Genomic DNA, 25703 nt, shown 5'->3' with positions numbered 1-25703 from the left:
CACACAATGCAGTACTGACATTTGTGATGGAAAATGTCCAAACATGACCTCTGGCTAGACTGACTTGGTGCCAAGAAACCAAGAAATAGAGGAGGTAAGTGAGGGTCCCAGTACAAAATCATCCTTCCTTTTTCTACTGCAGCCACTCACTGGCAGACTTCATAAAGGACATATGAAGGAGAGATTTTATCCTGTCATTTGAATGTGGGAATCAGTACTATGCTATTTCAGGAGATGACTATTCTCTAAATGTCATTTTACACACAGTAACAAACACTGAATAGCCAAAAGGAAAAGTTTAATGACAAAATGGGCTATGACTTTACAAAAAGGCTACCTTCCAAGCAATTTGTTTTAAACACAGACCATTCAGTATTCTGATTGCTTTGCAGAATACCACAAATAATACAACGTGGATGCGCCATCCCTGGAGACATTAAGGCCAGGCTGGATGTGCTTCTGGGCAACCTGATCTAGTTGAAGATGTCCCTGCTCATCACAGGGGGGTTGGACTGGATGACCTTTGGAGGTCCCTTCCAACCCAAACTATTCTGTGATTCTATGATTTTAAAACCCACCATGGGCTACCCACGGCCTCTTCCTTTTCTTTGGAGAGTAACCTGCAGAGACCCACAGTGAGACAGAATGATGCTCCTGCAGAAAAGCAGGAGCAGTTAGACAGCAGCAGGTGATAGTCCATCCGACCAAGGAAAGAGCAGCTAGGAGGCTTTACACCTTGAAAAGCAATAGTAGCTTGGTACAGTGGTTTGCTATACAGCATCCAGTAGCCATGGGTAACTAGCTGGACTAATGACCTGTATTTGCGACAATAATGTAAGGAATTTTTCATAGGAAGGAACTCTAGGCTATCAAAAACTTTGGTTTCAGTTTCTGTTCTGGATTAGACAAACACCAGGGGTAACCTTAGCCCTGACGTTTCTCAAGAGACTTCCACGCTCCAGTTTCTGTTACATTCTTTTCCGCTTTAGACTATTCCACTTCATATAGAAGACTCAAGCATTCATTCTCTCTGTTCCAGTAACTGTCTCAAGGAAAGTTCCCAGCTGAGACATCAAGGTTTTGTTGTCAGTGCAATGAATAAATATGTCTGTTTCACACAATTTGAAACCCCTCAACAGAAATGACTAACAGGAATTCCTATAATATGTCCCCCAAATGCCTAAAACTGACACATGCCACCGTTACCTAGGCTCTAGTCCCTGCTCACATCCATGTAGAAAGGTGGATTAAATGCAGACACTTCTCTCTCCAATAAATATCTTCTCAGTTTTGTAAATACACTCTAAAAGACTGCTCATCTCCTGCTTTTTTCCCTTAACTTTTATTTATCCAAATCTATCCAAATCTGTGACTAGTTTGCAGTGAAATAGGATGCTAGTATTTTTACTTATGGAGCCAACTGTGCTCCATAATGCAACATAAAAAGACTGTGTAATTTTAAATTATTTTATTCCTCATTTACTCACCTGATAGGGACTCAAGGTCCTTTGTATCTTCCTCCTTTTCCTCTTCTTTGGATTCATCCAATTCTTTGCTATATTCTGCCGGTGACTGGTTCACTTGTTCTTCACTATGAGCATTCTGCTCATCCACAACTGCTTATTAAAAAAACAAAGACAGGAAGTTTCAAGATTTTAGAAGAAAAATTGCATACACAGAAAATCAGCTTCTTTTTTTCTGTAGCTTCAAGTTTAAAAAGACTAAGGAAAGATTTATATTGCCAATTCAATGAAAAAGAGTTTAGCAATCCTTTGCCCATTAAGATTTGCTGCCAGAAATTTTCATTTTGTGGAGGATAATAGTTACAAAAGAAGCACACTTTTATATCTGCACACATGCACATACATATGTATTCATATATGCAGTCATCAACATCCAAACAAGATGCATTTCTTTTCCTTGCAGCTTGAAATAAGCACACACTTTCAGCTATGGAACAATGTAGAAATCAAACTTTAAGAATGAAAATTTATGCTATTAAAAAAAAAATAGAAACAATATTATTCTATCAGTAAGGATGTCATTGATGTGCACCTTTTTCTGCTTGTTCAATGATCTGCCTCACAGCCTTCTTCAAGCTGTTTGCCCGGAGCATTAACTGTTCCCTTGGTTTGAAGAGTTTCTGGGTGGAAGACTTTGAGACACACTCTGCTAATTGCTCTTTACTTTCAGACAAGGATTCTTCACTTGAAAATTCCTCTGCTTCTTCTTCCACAATGGGGGGAGTGATGCCTGGGAGAAGGGGAGCAGCCTGGGCTTCTGTGTGAAGAGCCTGGAGCAACAGGTCTAGCTTCTCATTTAACTCAGAGCACTAAGACAAAGTGCAAAAGAATACACACACAGAGAAAAAAACAGCAAACGTGAACATTTTCAGGAGATACAGAAGGGATTATATTTAAAGCTGCAGGTGTCTTAAGTGTCTACGTAATTATGTAGAATCCAAATTTAGGTTCAACACATTGGAATATCAGATTATGAGTGGTCTACTTGGGTTTTTTTCCAGACATACCCTGTAGTACCCAACCAGATTAGAGCAATTACAACCAAAAACCCCTACACTCAGATTAAAATAACACACCATGCTAAACTCAGCCTGACACATAACTAGGGTACAGATTAGTTCTTACTCCTCTCCCAGTGGCCCTGCAGCACAGAGAACCATCACAGATCTGCCTATACTATGTATTATACGAAATTATGGGTGCCCAGTACCCCAATTTGGAGAGATAATCTAGGGGTACATGCCCAGCTGTTAACACTGAGATGCATGAGGTTGTTTTTGCAACAGAGCTGTACATTTAAGCAAGTAAGTTGTCACAGAGCAAAGAGACTCAAGCCAGAACCAAACACCAAACACCTCAAACACCCATCACTAAGCAGTTGCTCTTTCCAGGTACACTGGAGACGAGGTGATTTTTTGTGTTTAAGCGAAAGGAAACCAACACTGTCTAGCCTTGGAACAGTAAAAAAGAAAAGCTGAGTTTCTAAAATGTGCACTGAATAGAAATGTGAACCCCAAATTGCCATTTAGCAAGTATGTTTCCTGACTCTCAGACTGGTAGTGATTTTGTTTTCTTCTCATCCTTTTCAGCTCATGTAAATTTTGTGCCTCATACCAAATCCTTTTGTTGTTTTTAGGTTTTGTTTCCAATGCTTTCACAACACAATCTCTACAATTTGCAGCTTAAACCATTATTTTGTTGTCTCTCTTCCCTACATTCTCCCAGCATACTCTCTCTTCATTATCCCATTGTTTTCTCCTAATGCAAAATATTTCCTTTTGTCTCTATGTACGTTGCCATGAACTTTATCCTTTATGAGGGAAAAAGTATAAACAGCATTTATAGAGATCTCAGAGTTTAAAGCTGCCTTAGAAATAACTGTTCTATGCAAGAAGAAAAGAAGATTGTCAAGTCATTGGTTGAAATGAAATCCTGGAGCAATTTGAAAATTAAACACCTAAGAGCTATAAACATCGAAACCCCACAACTTTAAACCAGAACATAGTCACAGTCTTACTTTAATGGCCATGGCATCAGCTTCCTCTGCATTTTCCACTGGTTTTTCATAAGTCTTCCCTATTTTGGCAACAAAGTCCTTTACGGTTTCACATAATATTCTTCAGATAAAAAAAGGAGAGGAGAGAAATCAAATGAAATAAAATAGGTATATTTTGAATATTACATTCTTTTGGCGATTTACTTACATGCACACTGCTGTAAATCATTCTTGTTGGAAACTGAACTCTGTGATCGTACTTGCAAAGCTGATGATACATGTTTCCATGGCTTGCAAAATTCAAATGATAAGCTCTAAAACAAAAACTCTTCCTACCTTTTATTTAAGGCTTTGCATACATTGTATCTCAGTCTCTTATTTCTAAGAACTGAAAGCAACATGACTAATTCTATCCATTCCCTTGCTTGCACACCTTCCATACCAGAGGAATTAGCAAACTTCCATTCACTTTGATAACTTCAAACACAGTCTTGCAAACTCCCATACAAAGTTGAAGCCTAGAAACCAAGGAGAAAACCTACTGACTTCAATGGAGTTCTATGCAAACTACAGTGGCTGCAATGGTTATTACCTACACTGCAGACAGACAGCAAACTTACCAACACGGTGTGGATAACTGCTTAGTACTGTTCATTTTGTTGAAATTTATTTGACAGAAATTAAATAAGTTTAACCAGATAGATACAGACCTAATTTAGAATCTGGAGTTACACTAGTATCCTGCAGTTTCATTTTCAACACGTGCAATGTATACTTTAAAAACAAAATGTTCTTAACTTGCTTTTAGCAAAAAAGTGATGTAATGACATTCAGATGTATTTTTTAAGATTCTATCACTGTTCTTTAGCATATTGCAAAATATAAGATTATTTCTTTTTCTGCACAGTGAAGGTATAGAGAGAATACTTCTGATCTCAGATGATATCCATAATGTGCCAAGTAAATATTTTTCATTTTTAAGTGTTTCAATTTGGGGAAAAGAACCTTTTTGTCTGGGATCACCATTGATTAAATTGACACAGCTATGACAAAGCTACCTAGCCTGAAGTTCTACTTCATGTTGAAGTTGTTGTCCTCTTAAAGATATAGATAAAGCTATGTATAAAGCAAAACACAAGAAATGTAATGTGAAGCGATCAAATATTTGCATTAGTAACAGTAAGTTTCATATATAAGCTGCATGCAATGTGGAGTGATTTAAAATCACTTTGTATTTTGTGATTTTTTAAATGTTGATGTGTTTAGTACAAAGCTATCCATTACAATTGTGCCATATAAAAATTCTGCAGAAATAGAACATCCACTCTAAAAGGTATAAATCAAGATAGATTAAGGCAAGCCAGTTGGGCCAGACATAAGAAAATCAGGCTTAGACAGAAGATTATTATAGTGATGATGTTACACAGGGGATTTATTCCACACATGGTACATAAAACGGATCAACTCACTTGGCAGATGATATGACAACAGAGTGCTGATCAGAATTGAGAATTTTTGCAAGATGAGCAGCAACTGAGTCCTCATAAGCCGATATCTGAAAACAGAGAGGAAAAAGACATCAACTTCCCCACGTTTCCACGGTTTAACACAAAACAGTAAGCTTAAACGTCTCCAAACCCAGCAGGATTTCCATTTCAGATCTATTACAAGGACATGCAGCTAGCAATGCAGATTTTATCTGCATACTGTATTTTATGTACCAGGTTTTTTAATATTCAAAGCAAGAAACCAAAAGTAAAAGTCCACCTGGCACTCCTCTGACTCTTCTGCAGTCACTGGAAGTATAGAAGGCTTTGCTGGTAATTTCAGTTCATATGACATTATACTCCACCTGAAAAAAACAACAGCTTTTAAGTTTCCAGATTGTTAGCTTTATCCTTTCTCCAACACAACAAAAAGAAAATTCATTGTCACACCACAGAATATCTGTTAAAAAAAAAAAAAAGCAGCTTAATTTTTAATTGTAAGCTAATTGTATATGGACAAAATAATTGAGATTAAAGGCAACAATTAGTTTTATTGCTCACATTATTTGTTAGTGATTTCATGATGAGCCTTATTTGTGAGCAAATCAGCGGATATTCAATGCAAGCAACAAATTTTATGATAAAACATTCGTAATATAAAAGAATTTGTGTAAATTAACTACTGAAGTCAAAGGAAAATAGACATGTTTCTAAAGAGAAAGCTCTGAGGTTACATTAGCTTTTCATCTCAACTAGGGGAGGCAGACATGAGAACAAAGCAAATGGTGCACTATCTCCATTGACACATGCATATATTTTCCCCTGGTAAAGGACAGTACTTTACAGCATAGATAGTATGAAACTGCTAATGGCAACATCCATAAAAGTGTGCTGAAAAGAACAAGTGATCACTGAAGATGGCCTTGGGAGCAAGTCTACTGAAATTTGAGCAGAAAAGGAAACTGAGCTTTTTTTTCAGTACAGACAAAGGCAAACATGATTTAATTTATTAGTCTTTCAGAATGCCCAGGCCAACAATTATTTCTAAGGATCAGTAACAAGCAGTTCTCTACCTACTTCAATGTAAAACCATCAAACAATCTGCGAAAAAGGACTTGTTTCTCTATTTCATATTAAAAGCCCTAAAATGAAATCGCCTCTAATGACATTCACGTGTTTGCAATTAGAGCAAGCACAGAAACACTCTGAAGAGAAGGGAATAGAGTAAGAAATACTCTTCTCATAAACAGTGTTAAACATTCATCGGAACAACATGACCATCATCCTCTCTGACTTTTCTTAAATGGGGATTGCTCTTTTGCTTAATGGATGGAAACCACACAAAAGGAATGGAAAGACCTCTTGGATTTGACTAAAAACCCAGAAATTTTAGTAGTAGATCAAGCCAAAGATGCAGGTAGCATCTTGTCCACAGGTGATGCCTCAGAAAATTATATGAAGGGTGAAAGCACATGGTCTGACTTCCCCCCGTATCCAAGGAAAGAGAGCTCAGTGGTCTCTCCTAAATAAAGATGTTACTTTTAATGGTACTTAATAACATGCATGGGAGTCATAAAACTGCCCCAAACGGTTTTGAATCAATACAATTTCTTAATGCTTACAACTTCTTCTAACAGGCAGTTATGCAGCTTCACCAGTTATGCAATAAACTGTCATCTTTTGTTCATCTTTGGACAACACGCTTCCTACTTTCACTCACCACTCCTCCCTCTGACTCTTCAGTTTAAAAATTACATTGAAGAGCTATCCCCACTATTTCATCTTCCGTAATGATTATGATCTGCACCCTAAAAACCCAAACCACTGAAGACTAAGTCTCTAAGATAGATTTAGGCCATCAGACACCCAAACAAATACAATTTGAATCCCATGTTAAATCAGGTATATGCACATTCAAGTTTACCTGTCTAACATTTTTGTGCTGGCTCGTTCTAGTTTTTCCAAAATCTGAGGAAGTTGTGTATCATCATCACAGGATCCTCCCCAACCAAGGACACGAGCAAGGTCATTTCCAGTACCAAGGGGTAGCACTCCTAACTGACACTGAAACACAACACAGGAGCAAATCTACTCATGAAAACTAGAAAGAAAAAGTACAAACACTCACAAGTGCTTGTTACTTCAAGCAACAAATATTAATTACGTGGCTGATGTCTAAAGCTTGTAAATTCAATAGTACAATCCCAACACAACTTGCCCAGTTTACACCAGTGAATATTTTCATTTAACAGTAGCAACTGAGTTTGGACCATATACAGATATGACAAAGAACCAAGTCAAGGAAAAGTAACCATACAAAATTAAAGCTGGCCAGTATAGTCAAGGAAAGTAATCATGCACACTTGCCTGTTTGTGCAAGCTGAGCTTATCAATCTCTGACAAGACCCAACCCACACTTCCATCACCGCCACACACAAGAATCCTGAAGTTGTCAAACTTCTGAAATAACCGCAAACTGCAAAGAAAATACAGCTTCTTAGAGCCAGTAACATCCATTATTGAGAGAGCAGTCACATTCATTAGCAACTGTTACATGAAAATGTGGTCTTTTTGCTGCTCTGGGGTATGTGGATACAATCATCTACTTAAATAAACCTATTTGCATCCCAACTATCGCTGTATATTCCACTTATACTGACATTTCTGATAAATAACATGCCAAGTTTTACTTAAAAAAAATCCCTTGATATTGTTTTCAGGATTTTATTAATGTTATATTCATATTTTTATTAATGTTTTTTAAAAAATCTAAGCTGTGAAAATGCAACTTCTCCGTGCTTCTCACTTCAGCCAGAAGCACAAGGCACCAATGGGGAATTTTCAGAAGACGTAAAGACACAATGACAGGATGTGCTCCACAATACAGGTGGGCTTTGCCAACACAAGACTAACTAAACGCAAGGACTGTCGGAGGCAATTACACTTAAGGTGATCACAGCAACATAAGACAAATAAGACAAGTATTTAATATTAGATCCTTAAAGCCATATCCTGCTTTCACTTCCTCCTGTTCTCTCACTCGCAGCACCTCCAGGATGCAACATTTGGGCAGTACAGAAAAGGACAAGAGAGACAGAACAAGAGGAAAGGTGAGACACAGAGGAAAGGGGAATGAGATGTGAAGAAACAGCCCATAAGTAAAAATGACGATATAAACTTAAGGAAACACCAACAAAACAAAAGAATCATAAAGTATAGGCTCTTAAAATAATAAAACCAAAGGTGTTTATTCTTAACGCATGTTATTTTCCAGAATATGTATAATCTCCGAACTATTTCTATAAAGCAACATATTAAGATCACAAATATTTGAAGCATTTACATTTTTTTCTAAGAAAATAAGTGTCAGTTCTATATGATAGGCAGATGCCTATTCAGAACAAAAGATGCAGATATTCAAGGAAAAAAATGTTGATGTCAAAACAATTTCTCCTACCCTGAGAAAAGGGAGAAAACACTTAGACATACACTGGCTCAAACAATGCAACTCTGCCTTTTGGATCATCTAGGAAAAAAGAATACATCAGCATAACTTGATAGAAAAACTGTTACGGATCTCTCTTTGGAAACCAGGAAAATACTTAAAAGCAACCAAGCTGAGCTATAATCCTAGGTTAAAAAACCAAAGTGAGCATCCTGAACCATGCTGCTGCTCTTAGGTACAACTATATGAAGCAAGAGAACTTGCAAACAGACAGACATACTTTTCAGACTGTCCTCTCTCATAAATTGTCTCTCCAATTTAGATAAACTTTTTACTGTCAATTTAAATACATGTACAAAATGTTAACTAAAAGGTATTCAGATTAAATTCAGATTATCAGTTGTAACTCTTTAATTACAATTTAAAGAGTTAATATAACCTGTCCATAACACAGTATTGAGTACAAAACTCTACAGCTGTGTTCCATTATATTTGTATTATTTGCCCACTGTTGAACTGAATTTTTGTGCATGTTTCATCTACACTTTTAGCACGCAAACACAATTCTGCATCTTTAAGAGTACAAAAGGTAGTGTTTCTATTTCCTGTAACTGATATTATTAGGCCATTCAATCACAATGCTACATCTGAGTGGAATTAAGTTAGGTAGCAGAAAAACGTGCATTAATTTAATCTTTATGAATGTGCAAAGATGCTTGGGTTGTGGCCACCACTATGTAAATTTCACCCCTATCTCCCCAGCAATCAACCCTTAGGTTTTGTGGAATGCCTGATGGTTTTAACTGTGTTCTTGCTCCAAATTCTGTGAGATGCTAATTTTCTTGACCATTTGCATATGTTGCCTAAACTGTATTTTGACTGTAGTTTTCAGATGACAGAATTTTTACTGTACCTGTCCATCACCCACTGAGGGCTCCCCCACTGGCCTTTGTGTTCAGGATTTAAAAAAAATACAGAGTACATTTAGACAACAGTTTTATTCCATATCTATTCACAACAAATTCACAGGAATATCTGAATTATGCATACGATATGTAAAAAAAAGCAGCTGGGCAACTGATTCAGGAATTCAGATTCAGGAAAGCATCTCAACATTTGTAATGGTTTTGAGTCTTACCAGTTAATAGAAGTCAAAGCCAGCCAAAAAGCCACTAAACATTTGGGCTGATAGGTTTTGGTTTTGAATTTTAGCAATGCAGGGACAACACAACACTATACTTTGCACTAAATTCCCTTGCAGAAAGGATTGCTCCAGATTTCCAAGGTCATTACCCTAAGTGAGGTCCTCCATTCATTAAATCGAACACCTGAGCTGGATTTAACGACTGTTTGAATCGCCGAAGAAACTTTACTCCCTGATTGTCTCCACTCTTTGAGTTAACAAAAACTAAAAGAGGACTGGCACAGGATGGCGGGCATGTGGCTTTCCAGAAACCTGTGAACATAGTTAGAAAGAATGATATAAATAAAGCTTTCTAATATGAACAACATAAAAAGAAATCATGGGAAAGAGGAAGAAAGGGATGAAGGACAAAAGGAGTACATTTTATCATGCATAATGTAAACTCTAAACTGAATATTATCCCTGCAAGGAAAACATAATTGTTAAAGATTTACCAAAAAGATTTTTTTCTTTCCGGTATTTTCAGTGCCTAAATTTAGTAAAATCCTGAAGACAATAGCTTTATTGGTTTTCCACAGTGGAAAAGTTTATTAACCTTTTAGAATACTTCCCAAATCTCACCTTCACAGATTATCACACAATTAAATATATATTTCAGTCATAAGTGTTTGGTTTTGAATCTGATTCTTCTTTAACCTTACTGGGTTGGTCTGGATCATCCACATCTCTATGAGCATTCTAACAGTACTCACAGATTTTAAAAGTTACTCTACTCAGTTGCTCCAGGTGAGACTTTGCATGAGAACTTTTTATTCCAGGCTGAAGTTATACTATTAATTATAACAGAATCACTGAACAACAGGCTTTCAGCTGTGATTCAAAGCTTAGTAAAGTCAATGCAGGTCTTAACTAATTACTGCAGGATTTCTATAATATCCTTAATAAGTCATACTAACAGACACTGTTGCCCCTAACATAACCAGTCCATGGAAGCAGTGGTTTCTCAGCAATATTTCAAAATCAGACATTGCAGATACAGGCTTTGACATTTGATTCAGGCAAAGTTAAAGTAACAGTATTGTTTTCAATTACTAAAAAAATAACTAAAGCTACAAATAAAAAGAAGGGCACTAAAGGATGTTAATTTAAATCCACATTACCATAATGTGCAATTCAAAATAAGGTTTGATTAATTTATTTAAATGCCAATAAAAATAATTTCACATATGGAACAATATTCCTAAAATAAATAATAAATAGGAGCATGATGTTATGGTTTAAGACACCACATAGCAAGTAAACAGAGTGAATATATACAGCATAAACAATCACTTTTGCTAACTTCATACAGTAAAATTCATTGAATTTTGATAAAGTTTTTGGTCTACACTTGCCATCAACACAAACCGTAAAATTAAAGCTGTTGAGATTTCATGATACTCCTTATGAAATCCACTCCCTGCCTTTAAGTGCAGTCTCCGCAAGTCCAGAGCTACCACTCAACACACTGCAATACTACGTACCATCAGAGTCTATACTGTTTAGCGCTGTTGGTGGTATGATCGATACCTTACATTGACCAAGTGGACATTTACGAGGATACAGATCTTTACATGCAGTGTGAACCTACAAAAGAAACAAAAAATTACTGCCCTACAGTGGAATTGCAGGGTGAAAGTAGAAATTCTGTAACATCTATTTAAAAAAAATGGGCTAATATGTAATGTTTAGGTGTAGAGGAAAGAGGAGAAAACTGGAAAAAAAGCCATGACAGTGTTCATCCACAAAGGCTTGTTACTTGTTCCACGAAATACAAGTTTGGAGTACATCACCGTCAGCTAATCCTATAGTAGACATGAATCATCCTTTCAAGGGAGTCATCTACCTCCATCCATGAGCTAGGGAGGGCCAAGTTGCCAGCAGCCAGCATCTATGCTGGGGGCAGCAGGCACACTGCACGTATGTAAAGGTATGTACTGGTCCACCTGGTTCTTCCGGAAGACCTATGTTCAATAAAGCTAGCAAACCCACCAAGCCAGACCAACCCATCAAAGGTGGGTCCCATAAACTGTGCATTATAGAACTCTCTTCCACGGTTATCGGAAAGATAGGCTGCACTTCACCTAAATTTCAAATCCTCTCTGGAGATGCCAATCATTTCCAAGTGCCTACAAGCAAAGCCTCAGACAAATATATGCCAAGAGCTTCAACAATAAAAAAGCTGCTAATTTTCCACTTTTGTACCCTAGCATATGAAACCCATCTTTATAGACAACTTAAAAAAACTAAAAGAAAACCGTGGTGTGGGGAAACAGCAATAGCATGTTATAGAATTTCAATCAGCAACCTACAGAATGTCCTGAAGAAGAAAACTTCAAGATCATGCAGTAATAAAATATTACTACCTTAATATCAATAAATATTAACTATATTACTGAAATACTATTACAGCAATATCTACAGTAAGAGACAAGAAAGTAACATAAGATTAGCAGGCATATAGAACAGGCATCTGAACCTTCAGTTATCAGTTAGGACAAGGCAGAGAAAACACATTAGATACCAACACCTATTAAAGAAAAGCTGCGTCTGTGGTAGTATTAAAAAACAACTGAGACAAGTAGGACAGTCACAAGAAATTGGGAACATTAGGAAACCTGAGTTTGCACAAGCGGCCTGCTCCTAGTTAATCCAAAAGCAGCTTATGAAGTGAGAAAATAAAAATAAAGCAATAAAGCTGGCAAAATCTTAAACACTTGGACGTGGTTCATTGCACCTACCATAGCTTTACACCAAAGGCACTTCCAATCTTGCAGGCGTAAAACACTGCCACAAGTCTTGTCGCAAACTGCGCATTTGGCACTGACGGGCAGATTACCCTCTAACCACTGGTGAGGCATAGCTATCTGTGAAGAAGTAGTCATACAAGTTAAATACTGAGAAGTTAGAGGCTTTTGTCTCTCAAATGTAGGTGTATTTATTTCAAGTATTTCCCACAGCTCATCATCATCAAAGATGCAGGTATAGCTGACCAGGGTAAGTGACACTGATGCTCACGAGGAGAGCAGCTATAAATGTGGCCTATGCTGGTGTTTCACATGCTAGGCAGAAAATATTACAGCTGAAGAAGGGAGACACATCTCATTCAACTGTTCATGGTACTATGGTAGCAACTACCCGCAAAATAAAGGGGCAGTTAAGTCCAGAGACTCCTTAATATAAATAAGGACTTATGTTGACTATATGACAAAACTCAATTAAAATAACTAGAATTCAGAATAGGCAGGACAACAGAACACCCCTCTGGCTTTACTCCTTCACCATGGATGGTAAGACATAGCTCTATGAAGCAGTCCCCAAATGCAGTGCAAAGCTTTACTTAGTACACTCTTTGTCCCATTAATACCACGGGCAACTCAGTACATTCATAGGTGTGCAACTTTATATTAACCTTCTAGGAAGAAGTTTCACACCAGTGGCACATACGTAGTTGTTTGTAAAAATAACCCATCAAACAAACCTCTGAAAAGCTTTTGTCATTTCTCCTGCTAATCCTAAAATTCCTGCTTTCACCAGTAAATAAACCACCACATGACAGTGAATTCCAAAGAGGCCTCCTGGGAACAGCCATCAGTAATGAGGACACAAAATAGCATGGTAACAGTATAAAATACCACCTTTGCTTAAGAGCAGTAGGAACTTCTGGGAGCAGTTCTCCAGCTTCTGAGTTTCTCTGCATGTGGCCTTTAAAATCTTGTAACACGGTAGCTATCTAGTGCCCACAGATACTAAACTTGTCTTGTGAGATAGGAATATAACTTTTGTCTAAATACCATGTTAATCTTTGAAAAGTGTTCAGGAATATAGCCACCTACCATTAACTTCACTGGTTCACATGGCAATATGTCTATGCTTAGCCCCTCTTTTTTTTTCCATCAAGAAGAAAGAGCTTTGGAAAATACTGCATACATGAACAGTACTTACACCATCTTCATCTTCAATAATATCTTTTCCAATTGAGGCTAATGTAGTCCATTTGCAGTTATTCGTTGCTCGCACAGCACATCTTTTATGTGCTTTAAACTTACACACTGGAAGGCACACATAAACACACATACCATGTTATTTGACGTATTTCAGTGATACATATCTTTAAAAAAAATTAAACATGGATAGCCCATAAAACAGCCAAATACATGGTCCCTTAGTGTTGCACACATGACACAACCCAACTAAAAGAAAATTCAGTTCATAATCACTCCAGCTTTAACTCTCTAAACTGGATTTAACTGCTTAGTTGTAGCCCATGTGTGTCCTCAAATCCACACTGGTCCCCGTTTTTTCAGGTGTAGTGCAAGGCACAAAGGTACTAATACATCTTTAACTGTATTTTTGCCTCTTCTATTCCTCCAGTGACACAACTCAGATACATGGTTCAAATTCGCAAGAGGTGACGGGGTATGTTTTCACAGAAGCGTTTTACTTCAGGAGCTCTGTTTCTTTGCTTAACGCATCCCGTTTGGGCACCATGCTATGCCTGTTCTCCCAGAAGCCAAGGACTTGCCAAAGACAAGGATATCACTTAGACAGTGATATCTTTACTCAGGATACTGGTAGTTACAACATTTTTCAAGAGGTTACTTTAACTAAGGAAGAGCCTGACTCCTTAATGGATTATTTATTAAAAATCTACTAATTGGAATACTCAGCACAAGTGTGTAGTATAGGCAGACATTTTGACAATCTAGTAACTATATGTATTTTGTTCAACTCAATTAATATGACCAGTTAATGATACCATATTAGATCAAATAGGTTGACGCACCCAACTGTGGGTATTTCTCTTAATGGAACTGCATGACATCATTCTATTTAGAGTGCATTATAGAAATTATTTTGGCAAAGGCCATTAAAGGTTTATGAGAACTAGCCAGCAGACCAGAAGTAGTAGTCTCAAACAAATATTTGACAGGAAAGTGTCAAAAGCTTTGGCCCATCACTTGTCCACCATTAAAAAACATTAAGCCGAGGTACAAAAGGTCTTATAAATCATAAATTTCTCATTCCACTGATCCATTGCCAGATCAATTTAAAAAGTGAGTTGAGACTAGGTAAGCAACAATCTGAGTTTGAGAGCAATCCTCACTGTTCTGGGAGATGTGTGAAAGTATGTGCTTAGCTCAAAGAAAAAGGACGCAACAGGTTTTTTGCTTTTACAACAACTCCCCAGCTCATTTAAAAAAGCAGCAGCATTCACAGACCCAAACTGTGCAAATATCCCACATATCTCAACTAGCGGGCTAGGCTCACATTTTCAAAACAGCTCAGCATCATATTGTGCATTTGCCAACCTACTGCGTCCCAGTCATGTATCAGTCTGGTATCTGAAATCTTTTGGAAACATGCAGTCATACTGCTAGACATCAATTGCCATTATTTCACCAATGAAAGTTAAAGGATGAGAAAATTAAAAATGGAGCCAAACCCAATCTAGATTATTAGGACATTATTTTAAATTTTCATTTCCTGTTAAATGTTTTTAGTATTTTAAATTTTCATTTCCTGTGTAAATGTTTCTAGCTGGAACATGAAGCAGATCTCTCAGAAAGCCAACCAAAAGAACCACTTCATTAGCAAACTCGTCACAGTGATACCAACACATGCTGTTAGACACAGTGATTAAATCTAGAGATATTATTATCTACAATGAAGAAAAGTCAACATTACTGAACCTTATCATAGGATCTATTGCACTGAAAAAATATATATATGTTGCCTTTCTTATAGAACACTTTTCTCTCAAAGACCTTTCATTCTAACCACCCATCAGTTAATAAGATTATACTGGCAGGACACTAATTTTTTCCCCCAAAACTACTTTTATGATGAGTTTTCTCTTCTGTGTTCTTCAAGAAGAACTGGCTGAGACTGTTGTTTTCCAGCTTCAAAGGCCAAAGCCAAAGGTTTTGAAACTGATCCAAAGATCCTTCAGCTGGTAGCTACAGTTACGTCGTCAAAATGGAAGGATTTTTCTTCAGGTATTCCAGGAAACTTGGTGTTTTGTTTCCAAGAATACTATCACATTCTATGACGGGCAAGTCACAGTGAAAACAGAGTGACCCATGTGAAAACAGCAACCTAACTTCAATCCAATTTGAAGCTTATGTCTATGTTATAAAGGATAAAATTCAGCAGTGTCTTGGCAGTTTTTACTATTTTCACCCAAACAAATAACTCTGTAAGTTAATTAAATATTAGAGTGGTAAAAGAGTACTCATATTACAAAGTACTACAAAATCATTACTTATGCAACTTAACTTTGCAGTATAGCTTTGCAATATAGTTTCCGTACGCAAGTCTTCAGTTATACGATTATACACTTTTTCAGAATAGGACCCTCATTCACTGCATGCACTGGGTGGCTCTTGACAAGGATGCAGCTGTGCCGTACTCTGGTTCATAATAATTTTCAACAGGTATTTGCCTTATTTACCAAAAGCTAATGAAATACTGCTTTTTACACATCATATTAATTTCTTCCTGTCCTTTTAAAATTACTATTATTTTATGCACAGCTTTTCTGTCATACAGGTTCCAGATTATAACCAACACACAACCATTGATTTGATCAGAAATCTTATTTAAGTGATTTCTCCAGGATTACAGCGGGGCACAGTGTGACACAAAGTCACAGAGCAGTGTTTTCTGTTATTCCTCAATTCTTTAACAACCAACATCCCTTCTCTTCCTGACCACTTCATTCACTATACACTCTCCTGCCTGTGCAGAAAATGTGGTAAATATCCTGGAAACAATGACTATCCAAGTAGTGGGTAAGTAAGTACCCTGTGCAGTGGGTAAGAAACACAGGGTTTTGTGGGAAAAAAAAAAAAACACAATCATGATGAAAAAAGACCAAGTACATGAAGTGCATTTACAGAATCAAGTTAATCCCAGTATTTTCTTATTGCTTGCCTGAGTGTTTTTTCAATGTTTTTTGTTTCTGCAAGTCATTGCAGGAGAAAGCACCCCATTTAAACTGCAATCTCCAGCTTATTAGGTATATTTGATATTGAACAGTCAAGGTTTAGCCATGATACTGAAAACACTGCATGAAGGAATACATATTTGAGAATAATCATAAAAGCAGTGTTCCACTGGCAATGACTTGGATAGAAATATGGTATTAACACAGAGTAATTGAGGCTAGAGAGCTTTTAAAGAGTTTCTATAGATAATGAACTCTAGGTTCTTTAGGTTTCTTTGCCTAAACATTCCCTATATCCCTGTGTTTACTTGATAACTAATTTCTCTGTCCTATTAAAGACCGTGGATGAATGTTGCGGAGATCAGTCCTTTAGAGCTATCTAGAGCAACACAACACAGACTACATTTGAGAAGTAGACTATATTTTGAGAAGACGCAAAAGAAGGAACTAGTGGGAGGAATAGCACTGCATCTCAAAGGACTGTATGATTAAATGTTTTAAAAGTCAATTGTTTTTTGAGAAGCAGAAAGAATGAAGCCTGGTTTGATATGAATTCGCATCTTTAGTTTGATATATGTATTGATTCTTTGACTTCTAAAAAGAAGGAAGTTCACACTACAGTCTTTTCCCTACCAAAGGTATTAACATACTCTCTTTTTTCTACACTGGCTTCCACAAAACTTACAGGAGTGTCTTCAGGGTGGCCTGAAATTAATCTGGTCAAACTTTGTGAAAAGCTACTGGGAGGGAAGGTGCCCTGAAAAAAATAAGGCACCAATCTTATCTCCACAATAATTGAAGCTTGTTGTGTAGTTAGGCTGAAAAACATAGCTGTGTAGAGCTGCTAGCGACCAGCAAGTCTGAGAGAATAAAATACTACAGGACTGATTTTTTAAAGTAGCATGAGCTGCAAAACATCAGCAATGGGATTGATTTTTATTTTTGCCTACAGTTAATAGTCAAGAATTAGACCACAAAGAGTACAAAGTCTCCAAACTACTGTCAGGATGACTTGGTGTGCCAGTAACCCAAACCACTGAGAGAAGGAAGAGCTCCAATATCTCTTGAGAAGAAGCCTCTCATGCTTCTCAATACAAGACATAATAGAGTAGCCTGGGATCAATGACCACACAAATAATTGGATTTAGTATAGATATAAATGGATTCCCAGTGTAAAGCAGTGCTGGAGGCTTCAGCTGCCAGGCATGAATATTTAAACAGTTTTTTTTAAAGCTTGCAATGAGAAGAAGTAGCACAGAACATGTCTGGGGAATCTTAAGACTCCATACTTCCTACATTGTCTCCTCAAACAGTGTATATTGCTAACACAGGGCAAGTCAAAAAAATAGATGGTGAAATGCATTAGAAGTGCAAACGGCAGAAGCAAGTAAATATGAACTCAGTCACATAAGAATTTCAGAGAAAGAAGCAATATCAAATCAAAACACACTTCTTGGACGAAGAAATTAAGGATGGTTAACGTGAGTTTTTACAGGTATACAAAATCAGGGACAAAATATGAGTATTTCAGTCGACTGTCAAATGATTTAGATTAGATGCATAATTAAAGTTTTCCTTTTGTTTCAAAAACCAATTGGGGGAAAAAAAAGTAGATAGAAGTCATAGCTAAGAAGGAAAAGGAGGTAAACCTATCAAAAGATAAAAGAAAATCATAGGATCTACATATAAACCAATTCGGGTCATACACTTCTATGAAACTGTGGATCAGTGAAAGCAAATCCAAACTACTTTCATGAGCCATTTTGAAAAACTGCTTAAAGATCAACTGGCTTCAGAAATGTGGATAAATATAGCACCAGTTTGTAATAAGTTATGCAGAAATGTGACAAACTCCCAAACTATAAAACCCAGAAAATTATGAACCACGACCATTAACAATGATAATCTTATGAGAACAATTCTTGTTAAACAGCCTTTTTAAATAGCTATAATACGAACTTATGGAAAGATAAATTCCTTATGAAAGGAAAGAACTCTTTCCTTTCATTTGCCTGAGCAAATATAACTGTATTTGTACACAGAGGCAATACAACTGCATTTTAGTTAAGCACATGATACTTCCATCTGCCAATATCGGACATTGAAAATACCATAATTGCCTTAAAACCATCCAAACGACTCACACACAGTGGAAAATACACACCAGAGTAGCTGGAAGTAACTATGCTACTTCTAATTTCTACAAAATGGGTTTGTCCCGTTCCTTGGCAACTGCACCATTAGTGACATTAAAAGCATGGACAATTCAGGATAGTGGGTTAATGTTTCCTTCGTAAGATTTCCTTAATACACATTATTATGCTCAGACCTCAAGTATTGAAACACCATTAATAACAGAAATGCATTTGCAGTTGAGTAACATGCATCCAAAAAATCAAGTTTTCAATGGTGTAATTGTAATACTTTTCTGGACAGTTAGCTATTTTGGAAATTTACAACTTCTAAATTGTATATATATTTCATGCTCATGGTCACACGTGCTTTATTTTCAGGTGGATTTCAACACAAGACTTGTTACTACTTTTTCATAGAACATGCAGCAGAAAATAAATAAGCTTTTTCAGGTTTATTATAAATATTTGTTTGTGAAATATCATTTATCCAGATAAGCTTCATGTTGAAGCCTTACCCACAGCTCCTTCTTCTTCGTGCTGGATTTCATCTGTTGAACCATCAAAACGCAAAGACATCTATCTACATCTCTACCCCCTCACTGCGTGAGACAATTTTTAAAGCAATAAATCTGTCCTCATCTGTCCTGCCTGCACTGCAGATTCAGGCGTCGGCAACAAAGCAAACAAGAACTGGAGGGGAAGAGGTCACAGCATTGAACAAAGTGTTAACATTTTTGATGAGCAAATGAAACAAATCCTATTTTTTCTTGCAAACCATCCACCCAGCACGTTCCAAACTAGTCACTGCAGCAGAAGGAAGTGCTTTATTGACATGAGTTAGAAAGAGGCATCTGGAGCATGAAGAAGGTGGGCCAGATCATTAGTAGTCCCTCTGCCCAAAAGAAAGTCACTCTAGTGAATAAATGTCTCCCTTCAGGCTATTTTCTTACTCATTATTTTCAGAATCATTCCTCATCTGCCATCTGTCTACATGCACAGCATTATAAACAGGGGAAAGAAAGTGCTTCTTTTACCTTCACAAGACAGGCCATGAGAAGTGACTCCAGAGAGGCTCTCTCTACACACGTTACAGAAGGTAGGTCGGGCATGGGAGCAGGCGTACCAGTTATGCATCCCTGAGAAATGTTCCACATTAAACTGTGCGGTCTAGTAAAGGAGAAGTTAAGACAAATTTGCAAGTACAGAACACAGCTACAGTGACTGAAATTACCTATGGTTCCATATTACAAGGGAATGACAATGCAATGTTGACCAAAAAGTATTTTCCAAAGGGTATTTAGCCTGTTCTCCCTCCAAATTTCTAAGCAGAAATGTGATAATAGGCTGTCATTTCACAAGTAAAGGTCTTTAAGATGCAGCTTCTCTCTGACATTTGCCACACTTTTCACACTAAGGAGGGTGAATTCTCCGGTTCTGTGTCCTGTAGCTTTATCTGCTCAGCTAGTACAGGTCTCATCAAGAGGGATGTCAACTTACCTCATAGTGTTCCCTGGACTGAACGGACTTCAGAGAGCTTATCCAGTCCTCCATTTCTTTTCTGTTCTCAGCACACAATATTAACCTCCTAAATGGAGTAATTATCTGAAAAAGAGGGCACATTCTGAATAACCCGGATAGTGAAAATCATGATAAGCTATAATATTTCAGATACTCTTCCCTGTGAGATGATGCAAAAGGAAGAAACACCCTACCTCACAAGATACCAAATGCTTAAAAATATTCTCTTTAATACACTACCAACCATGAAGGATTTTGCTTTTCTTTTTTCAGCTCTCAAGATTCGAATCAGGCTTCAGCATAGGTCTTTACAATCTATATTGATCATTCTTCCTTCTCAGCTCTTTGTCTATGCACTGAGATTTAAATACTCAAATGGCAGGCACTTAAACTGCTAAAACAACTGTTCTGGAAATTACTAATTGACTAAAATTGCCATCCTATTTCTTAACAGCATTACAGCAATTGCAAGGTCCATTACAATTGCTAGAAACAAAAACACACCGAAAGCCTGGAAGTCTTGAACAACAACAAACGCTTTCATAATTTCTCTATCTTGCATATCGATATGAAATTTATACAAATTTAAACACACATAAATTCAAAACAGAACTTTCTATATAAAAGGCAATAAAAGAACACATACAAATCTTTATGAAAAGACAGAGAACTAAAGCAAACAGCTGAAACCATATCCTACTTGAATGGTTGAATGAATTCCTGAAACAAGTTGATGCTGGGAAGTTTTCAGTGGTCTGCAGCTGGATTCTAGAAATGTGAAAATGCTGCATCTCGGAGGTTCAGAGTATAAGCTGGTTTCCCCTCTCCCTCACCAACAGAAGAATAATTAAAAGAACAGGAAGGCATCAGAAACTATCAGCTAACTCCCACTGAAATTATTTTGAGCACTGCACTAAAATAGACAAAGCAGTTACTTACATTGCAAAGAATCTAAAACAAAGTAAGTACGTGAAATTGAAGGAAAGCTATTTGTTTTGTTGTAGGATGTCTGAAAAATAAGATTAAATCCTTTCTCAGTCTTATACATAAACTTATTGCATAGCATGTACCCACCAAACTTGCAAACTACTTCAGTAAAACAAAGCAAGGACCAGAAAAAATTATAGCTCCGAGTACTGTTTTAAAAGCTACAAGCTAGATATTGTAACATTTGCACAATATTAGTAAACACTTATCTGCAGCTGCATTTACTTACCCAGTCTCTGCTGTAAAGTCTCTAGCCTTGATATGTCCTATCCACTTCTTCATTCAGCTGAGCTGCACTTTAACATATCTCAAAGGCAACGTAACTGAAGTGCAGCAAGCTGCAAGTCACATGGAGGGGAGGCAAAAACCCTGTGGGCTTGCATTTGGTTATTTCTTTTTTTTTTTTCTATGTACTCGCTTCACATGGAATTAAATAGTTTCTCTGTTTTCTATTTCCTTCAATATTGCTTAATCTTTTTAATAAGGTTTATTAGTAGCTCTCCACAGCTCTTCCTAAAGAACAGTTAATGCAAAGAGCAATGCTTCTCTCATTAGTTTGGAGCCAAACAGACGCTTTATTACTTCAAAATGTTTTTCTAAGCCAGGTCATCAAATGAAGCCCAGAAAAGCCATTAAATCATAATATAACCCTGGCTCCAACAACAGTCAGCATTCTGCTGGAATTTCCAGCTTTCCATGGACTGAGAAATCTTATTTGGGCAAATACGTCCACCAGATTATTTGCTATTATATAGCATGACTTTATAATACGGATTAAGTGAGGACAAGTCCGCCCAAGATTCTGCATTTTGCATCTGTCCTATTCCCATGCTCGTTACTGATGCTAGCCTGCAACCAGATGTTGTGAAATGCCGCTAAGCAACAACAGCTGCGTTTATTGCTGAAAACTCCTGGCAGTCTTGATCTTTCCAACTAATATTTATTTGTCTCACTCATGTCTCTAGTACTGCTGCTTAGAGAAATCCCTTGTGTGTCTCCACTTTCCCCTCCCAAAATCAAGGCCTTAGTTCAGTTGTTCACACATAGTTATCTAGTGCCAATGGGGATGCCCTTTGGTATCCAAAGCATCAGGATGGGGCAGATAAGTATGACAGAGGACCATAGCACCCAGAGCAGCAGCTTTAAATAAGCCATGTGGGACACCAAAGGCCATCTCTAAAGGTGCTACGCACCCATGTAATCAAATCATGTCACCAAAATTGCTAATCAATGCATGTAAACATACAGAAATTCCTATATCCCAAATTATACTAAATTAAGTGCATAATAAACTTCATAAAGTTTAAGAGCATTTCAAGTAAAGAGCATTTCAAAAGTCTAAAATTTAAATTATATACTAATGAACAAATGAATTCAGGATCAATTATTACTAGTGCTATAAAATGGGAAGTTGGAAGACATATTTGTAAATACAGCATCTATAACATGATGTTTAAACTACAAATTCACTTCCATTTATGTATCTTTAACAACAAACTTCAAGAAAGAATATGGTAACATAGAAAAAAGACAAGCATTATGTGCAAAAAATATCGAAATATCATCAATGCTTTTTGCTTATCTTAAAAAGAAAGAAAAAGAAGACTAAGCAGTCCATTTAGATTCTCATCTATTTCATTCTGCTAAATCAGGAAGAAGATGTACTCTCATTAATTAGGTATTTCACACAGCATAAGAACTCAGGGAACCAAGGAAACAATTAGAAAACAAGCGTTTTTTCCTAAATGTACTGCATTATTTAGACTTGAACAGTATTCCCAAAGGAGGTGGAGGACACCAGAAGTGTAAGTGTCTAAAAAGGTATCTGACAAATTCATCACAAATAGATGCATCATATACTATAAAACGCAATATCCAAAACCTTCAACTCAGCAAGTCCTCAAAATCCAAGGAGTGAAAGTTGGAAAGTTATACAAGAGGAAGAATCACTGTACGTGCTCTGCTGCTTACACTTCTTTCTTGAATACCTGATACTGCTATCACAGTACTTTGACTCATTATGGTTTTATGAGCTTTACACTAACTCAGTACAGGTGTTCTTGTTTGTCCTAAACTAAGAATGACTTCCTATAGCTTCTTATTTGCATTTATTCAGAAGGCATGCTTTCCAAAGAATGCTGATGGAAAGTTACAATTAATTAACTGAGTTTTAGATTGCAATCATTAAAGACAGTTTAACCTTTATGCAGACATAAAGAAAAACCTTGTTTTCTAGGTATGTAAATTCAGACTTTACTAGTAAACTTATCTCATTGCACGTGTTCATATTCAAAGTCCTGTATCTTTCCTTCTAGCAACCAAAGTCACTGTCTTTTCTTCTATTACAAATAATTATTTTTTTTTTAATTACTGCTTGCTGCCCCAGGTATTCATAGAATCATAGAATAGTTCGGGTTGGAAAGGACCACAGGATCATCTAGTTCCAATCCCCCTGCCATGGGCAGGGATACCTCACACTAAACCATCTCACACAAGGCTCTGTCCAACCTGGCCTTGAACACTGCCAGGGATGGAGCAATCATAACTTCCCTGGGCAACCCATTCCAGTGCCTCACCACCCTTACAGGAAAGAATTTCCTCCTTATATCCAATCTAAACTTCCCCTGTTTAAATTTTAACCCGTTACCCCTTGTCCTATCACTACAGTCCCTAATGAAGAGTCCCTCCCCAGCATCCCTATAGGCCCCCTTCAGATACTGGAAGGCTGCTATTAGGTCCCCATGCAGCCTTCTCTTCTCCAGGCTGAACAGCCCCAGCTTTCTCAGGCCGTCTTCATATGGGAGGTGCTCCAGTCCCCTGATCATCCTCGTGGCCCTCCTCTGGACTTGTTCCATCAGTTCCATGTCCTTTTTATGTTGAGGACACCAGAACTGCACACAATGCTCCAGGTGAGGTCTTACGAGAGCAGAGCAGAGGGGCAGGATCACTTCTTTCGACCTGCTGGTCACGCTGCTTTTGATGCAGCCCAGGATACGCTTGGCTTTCTGGCCTGTAAGCGCACACTGAAGCCAGCTCATGTTCATTTTCTCATTGACCAGCACCCCCAAGTCCTTCTCCGCAGGGCCGCTCTGAATCTCTTCTCTGCCCAACCTGTAGCTGTGCCTGCGATTGCTCCGACCCAGGTGTAGGACCTTGCACTTGTCATGGTTAAACTTCGTAAGGTTGGCATCAGCCCACCTCACAAGCGTGTCAAGGTCCCTCTGGATGGCATCCCTTCCCTCCAGCGTATCAACCGGACCACACAGCTTGGTGTCATCGGCAAACTTGCTGAGGGTGCACTCAATCCCACTGTCCATGTCAGCGACGAAGATGTTGAACAAGACCGATCCCAACACCGATCCCTGAGGGACGCCACTCGTTACCGGTCTCCAGCCGGACATCAAGCCATTGACCACAACTCTTTGTGTGTGGCCATCCAGCCAGTTCTTTATCCACCGAGTGGTCCACCTATCAAATTGATGTCTCTCCAATTTAGAGACAAGGATGTTGTGTGGGACAGTGTCGAACACTTTGCACAAGTCCAGGTAGATGACATTTATGTATTTTTATATATATTGATATTTATTATTTATATATCATCCTGAATATGCTAAACTCTCAATAGACAAGAAGAAATTTTATAATACAATGGCAAAGGACGTGCCACAAGAACCACTGGAAGACCACTGAGGTAAAAGAGTTTTCTTTTACTTCAGAGAATAAGAAAACTCTTAAATCTTGGAGGAACTCAGGTGCTAATGGCTCACATGCTGACGAAGCAGGATACAAATCAAGAAGGATGAAGACAGTAAAAAAGGCCTTAAAAATAAATAAATAAAGCAGATTTAATTTAGGAGATTAAGTTACTTTGAAAATTTTCACTGTTCTTAGTTGCCAAGAAGTCATTGCTGATTTTGGAAAAGAAAGTTGTCAAAGCCAGATACTGCAGCATATTGGAAAGCAATGAAACTGAGGTAGTGGGAATAAAAACTTCTTTTAATGCAGTAGGCATATATAGTTTTGAAAGTTAAAGACAAACAACACAAGTCCTAAAACATCATAGGAAACAAAGAATGTCTGGATAAAAAGAAAAATAGCCCATTACTGTGATAACATTCTGTTCTGTTTGGAAAAATAGGAGCTTTTCGAGTGGGGAATGAAGGAGAGAAGACAACATTGTTCAGTCTGCCACCACATAGGTCTTGCCATAAATTGGGATTTTCACATATGTTGGCACTAGGATAATTTGGTTTCCAAAAATACACACACACTCATGTGTATGTACATACACATCTGGAAATTACTTTGATGAAAATTACACAGTCAAATTTTGGGCCACTACTGCAACTCTTCTTTTAGGCAGCACCTATTAGGAACAAGCTTAGCATTTGGAAATGAAATAAAATTGCCATTAAATTTAGTGTAGATTTGAAAACACCTTTTGCTTTCAAAGGGGCTAACTTCACTTATCTATTTATCT

The 25703-nt window shown here is 37.4% G+C and overlaps 1 protein-coding gene across 1 annotated transcript in view; it reads right to left on the bottom strand.

Moving 5' to 3' along the window:
- DGKH (diacylglycerol kinase eta) overlaps window positions 1-25703 on the bottom strand; it is a 157823-nt gene that overhangs the window by 26906 nt on the left and 105214 nt on the right. Inside the window, exons 5-17 of the mRNA XM_065678187.1 lie at window positions 20216-20320; window positions 19753-19885; window positions 13580-13686; window positions 12376-12501; window positions 11119-11221; window positions 9745-9907; window positions 7374-7482; window positions 6931-7070; window positions 5287-5371; window positions 4989-5074; window positions 3541-3640; window positions 2056-2332; window positions 1488-1616 (exon numbers count right to left, since the gene is read on the bottom strand). Coding sequence (XP_065534259.1) covers window positions 1488-1616; window positions 2056-2332; window positions 3541-3640; window positions 4989-5074; window positions 5287-5371; window positions 6931-7070; window positions 7374-7482; window positions 9745-9907; window positions 11119-11221; window positions 12376-12501; window positions 13580-13686; window positions 19753-19885; window positions 20216-20320 — 1663 coding nt within the window. The remainder of the gene's footprint in view (window positions 1-1487; window positions 1617-2055; window positions 2333-3540; window positions 3641-4988; window positions 5075-5286; window positions 5372-6930; window positions 7071-7373; window positions 7483-9744; window positions 9908-11118; window positions 11222-12375; window positions 12502-13579; window positions 13687-19752; window positions 19886-20215; window positions 20321-25703) is intronic.

This window comes from Lathamus discolor, chromosome 4, assembly GCF_037157495.1.
Source record: "Lathamus discolor isolate bLatDis1 chromosome 4, bLatDis1.hap1, whole genome shotgun sequence".
In the NCBI taxonomy this organism is placed as follows: domain Eukaryota; kingdom Metazoa; phylum Chordata; class Aves; order Psittaciformes; family Psittacidae; genus Lathamus; species Lathamus discolor.
The sequence above is the reverse complement of the archived record's forward strand: the minus strand, read 5'-3'. Positions and strand labels throughout refer to the sequence as shown.